The sequence below is a fragment of the Parus major genome, chromosome 27 (assembly GCF_001522545.3).
Source record: "Parus major isolate Abel chromosome 27, Parus_major1.1, whole genome shotgun sequence".
In the NCBI taxonomy this organism is placed as follows: domain Eukaryota; kingdom Metazoa; phylum Chordata; class Aves; order Passeriformes; family Paridae; genus Parus; species Parus major.
Genome location: NC_031796.1, coordinates 716,547 through 720,828, shown reverse-complemented (window position 1 = coordinate 720,828; position 4,282 = coordinate 716,547). Strand labels below are relative to the sequence as shown.

At 54.0% G+C, this 4,282-nt stretch overlaps 2 protein-coding genes across 2 annotated transcripts in view; one reads left to right on the top strand and one right to left on the bottom strand.

The window, feature by feature from the left end:
• GPR179 (G protein-coupled receptor 179) overlaps window positions 1–1,339 on the top strand; it is a 15,404-nt gene extending 14,065 nt beyond the window's left edge. The window contains exon 13 of the mRNA XM_033520008.1: window positions 4–1,339. Coding sequence (XP_033375899.1) covers window positions 4–1,334 — 1,331 coding nt within the window. The 3' untranslated portion in view covers window positions 1,335–1,339. The remainder of the gene's footprint in view (window positions 1–3) is intronic.
• A 1,927-nt stretch (window positions 1,340–3,266) lies between these two features.
• MRPL45 (mitochondrial ribosomal protein L45) overlaps window positions 3,267–4,282 on the bottom strand; it is a gene marked incomplete at its 5' end in the record, with an annotated part of 7,811 nt that continues 6,795 nt past the window's right edge. Inside the window, one exon of the mRNA XM_033520007.1 lies at window positions 3,267–3,902. Coding sequence (XP_033375898.1) covers window positions 3,685–3,902 — 218 coding nt within the window. The remainder of the gene's footprint in view (window positions 3,903–4,282) is intronic.

Sequence of the window (4,282 nt, the reverse complement as noted above, 5' to 3'; positions counted from 1 at the left end):
CAGTGCCCAAAGCACCTCCAGGGAAATCCCAGAGCTCGGAGAAGGCAGAGATCTGTCCCTGGGAGACTCGGGACTCTAAATCCAGTGACAAAGCCCAGATCTGTCCTTGGGAGTCTCAGGATTCTAAATCCAGTGATAAAGACGAGATCTGTCCTTGGGAGACTCAGGACTCTAAATCCAGTGACAAAGCTGAGATCTGTCCCTGGGAAGTGGCTGAACCTCAGCTGGTGAAGGGAACAGCTCCAGGAAAGGAGAAAGTCCCACCAAGAGAAGCCACAAAACCTCTGGAGAAGGGGAGCAGGGAGAGGGAATCGATCTGTCCATGGGAGAGTCAGGACATGGAGCAGCCTCCGGCCAAACCCCGCACTGGGAGCTCAGCAGTGCCCAAAGCACCTCCAGGGAAATCCCAGAGCTCGGAGAAGGCAGAGATCTGTCCCTGGGAGACTCAGGAATCTAAATCCAGTGATAAAGCCGAGATCTGTCCTTGGGAGACTCAGGACTCTAAATCCAGTGATAAAGCTGAGATCTGTCCTTGGGAAGCGGCTGAACCTCAGCTGGAGAAGGGAACAGCTCCAGGAAAGGAGAAACTCCCACCAAAACAAGCCACAAATGCCCTGGAGAAAGGGAGCAGAGAGAGGGAATCGATCTGTCCTTGGGAGTCTCAGGACTCTAAATCCAGTGACAAAGCCGAGATCTGTCCCTGGGAAGTGGCTGAACCTCAGCTGGAGAAAGGAACAGCTCCAGGAAAGGAGAAAGTCCCAGGAAAACAAGCCACAAATGCCCTGGAGATGGGGAGCAGAGACAGAGTGTCCGTCTGTCCCTGGGAGAGCCCGGACACGGAGGAGCTCTCCCTGAAAACTGCAGTGGGGAAGGAGCCATCCAAGAAATCCGACAGCGCGGAGAGCAGGAAATCTGAAATCTGTCCCTGGGAAGCCGCAGAGCCCATGGGGTCAGAGGAGGAAATCTCCCAGCCAAAGGGAGCGCACAGAGATTCCCCAGCAGGGATGGGACAGGCAGGAGCCAGCGCCGTGTCTCCAACACTTCTGGAAAATTCCAGGGGCAGATCCCGTGGGGAAGCCGAGCACAGGCCCCTGTGCCGGCTCCTGCCCGGCGTGCAGCGCCCAGGGGTGGGCAGCAGCTCCAGCCCCAGCACTGGCCTGGCCGAGGTTTGTCCTTGGGAAGCTGGAGAGGCTCCAGCGCCTGCCAGGCACGGCTCGGACACGAGGAAAAGCTCCGAGGTGTGTCCGTGGGAGGAGGAGAGCGCGGAACCGTCCCAGAGCTGCCCCGGGCAGGGCAGAGCTGGGGGGAGCTCCCGGGATGGGGGTGGGGTGTGAGGGGATCCCAGCAGCAGTGGGTCCATCCATCCATGGATCCATCCTTCCATCCGTGGATCCATCCATCATCCATCCATGGATCCATCCATCCACCCATCCATCCATGGATCCATCCATCAATCCATGAATCCATCCATGAATCCATCCATCCTCCATGGATCCATCCATCCATGAATCCATCCATAGTTCCATAAATCCATCCATGGATTCCATCCATCCATCATCCACCCATCATCCACCCATCAATCCATGGATCCATCAATCCATCCATGGATCCATGAATCCATCCATGGATCCATCCATCCTCCATGGATCCATCCATCAATGCATCCATCCATCCATGGTTCCATGGAGCCATCCATGGATCCATCCATCCATCCATCCATCCATCAATCCATCCATCCATGGATCCATCCATAGTTCCATAAATCCATCCATGGATTCCATTCATCCATCATCCATCCATCAATCCATGGATCCATCAATCCTTCCATTGATCCATGAATCCATCCATGGATCCATCCATCCATCCACGGATCCATCCATCCTCCATGGATCCGTCCATCAATGCATCCATCCATCCATGGTTCCATGGAGCCATCCATGGATCCATCCATCCATCCATCCATGGTTCCACCCATCCATCCACGGATCCATCCATAGTTCCATGGATCCATCCATCCATCATCAATCCATCCATTGATCCATCCATCCATCCATCATCAGTCTATCCATCCATCCATGGTTCCATCCATGGTTCCATCCATCATCCATCATCCATCCATCCACCCCCCGGGTCCTGTCAGGGACGTAAAGGCCGGAGCTGGAGGCTGCTCCCCCTGCCCAGCCCCGCTGTTGGGTTGGGGGGTCCCGGTTGTGTAATTTTGTGTAAATACAGGAAATAAACGGAATTATCTACGGAGAGATAGATAATCTCTCGGAGAGGCTCACAGTGAGCCGGGATCTCCCCAGGGAAGGGGCTGGAGATGAAATCCAGCAGGGGAGGGATGGACCGGCACAGGTTGGAGAGGGGCTGACTGGAAGGAGAGGCCAATGTCCCGAAAAAGCCACATTCCACCCCAAAATCCCCTTTCCTCTGGGGCTGGGGAGCCCCACAGAACCCCAGGATTGGAGGGAAGGGACCTTAAAGCCCATCCAGGGCCACCTCCCACCGTCCCAGGCTGCTCCAGCCTGGCCTGGAACATTCCTAAGGATGGATCAGCCACAGCTCCTCTGGGAATTCCATCCCAAGATCCCCCCATTCCCTGTGTCCCTCCATCCCTTCTCTCCACCTTTCTTGGATTCCTCCCTGAGATCACCCCAAAAATCCCCTTTTCCATCCTGAACCATCCCAATCCTCTCCTCCCTCGGGAGGAATTCCCTCCCCTCCTGCCCAGCCACGGAGGGATCTGGGATCCCACACTCAGGCTCCGTGGAAAAGGGGTTTTTTCCCCCCAGGAAAAGAGGGATTGTGACATCCCAAAGGACATGGCAGGGATTCCACGGCTGGCTCCTCTCCCAGCACAAAGAGCTGGTCCTGCCCTCCCAAAAAAAGGAGCCACAGCTCCAAAAAAATCCAACTGAAGGAAGAAATAAAAATTCCCTGAACTCTCCCACGCTCTGGAAGCGGCTGAGTTAAAAAGCAGGACAAGAAGAAGGAGAAAAGGGTTTGTTCTTGGGTGAGCAGGGAGGATTTTGAACTGATCAGGGATAAAGAAGGAGCCTCAAGGGTTTATTCCCAATCATGAGGGGGAAAAAAAGAAATTAAAATAAGTGTTTTCCCAAGCCAGGAATGCTGGAAAAGCAGGGAGAGCTGCAGATGTCACCGTGTCCACAGGATGGTGCCAGTCCCTCAGTGAAATTACATCAAATTATCAGCTGGAAATCCCACAGCACCGAGAAAATCTGAAATTTGGGAAATCTCTGTGGAAATTTTTGCAATGGCAGCACCCACCTCAGCACAAAACTTTATTTAAAGTTAAAAAAAAAAGGAGTTTGGCAATCAGTAGAGATGGGAAAGAACTCGAGCCAACAGCCACAGGTGAAGCTTTAATGAGCAGCACGTCTGTGGCACCTCCCATGGAGGTGACAAATATTCCAAGGGCTCTCCCATGGAATTCCAGGACAGAGGATGCTCCTGAGGCTCCTCATCCTCAGGGTGAGGCTGCAGCACACGGGACAGAGCCCAGCTCCCCCCAGAGCTCATCCAGACCCCGCTCCTGAGCCCCTCTGGCTCCTTGGAGGACAAATTTGGGAGTGGCCGGAGCCCATTCCCGGATTTTCTCCCAACACGTTCCCAGTCCTCCCCTCCCAGCTGGTTTTGCTGTTGCTGTCTACCTTCCAGAACTTTCTACTTCACTTTTTCGTGCTCCTGTGAGGGATCCGGGGCTGGGGCGGGAATCATCAGTGTCTGGAAAAGCAAGGGACAAAAATCAGCAGGAAAAAAAGGGGAGCAGAGGGTTCTGGAAAGGGAAAAAAAAAAGGGGATCAGGTGGAGGCAGGAGAAGGGAATGAGATGGGAAGCCTTGAATTCCGCTGGAATTCTCCCCTCCTTCTTCTCCAAAATCCATTTTTAGCAACACAGGGAGGCAGAGACACTTTTCCAGGTCGGGCAGAGGGGGAAAAGATTCCCAAAATTATCCCAACACCTGCCCTCAGCCATTCCAGGCCCTCAGCACCCCCATCCCAGCTCCCAGCTGCTCCAGGGAACGATTCCATGAACATTCCAAACTGCTCTGCCCATGGATAAATCCCCCCAGCTTCCCCTCACAGGCAGCTCAGGTTTGTCCAGAATGATCCCCAGGATCTCCATTCCCCCTCCAGGGATCTCCATTTCCCTCCCCATGAATTCCAATTTCCCTCCCCAGGAATCCAAATTTTCCTCACCCAGGGATCCCAATTTTCCTCACCCAGGGAATCCCAATTTCCCTCCCCAGGAATCCCAATTT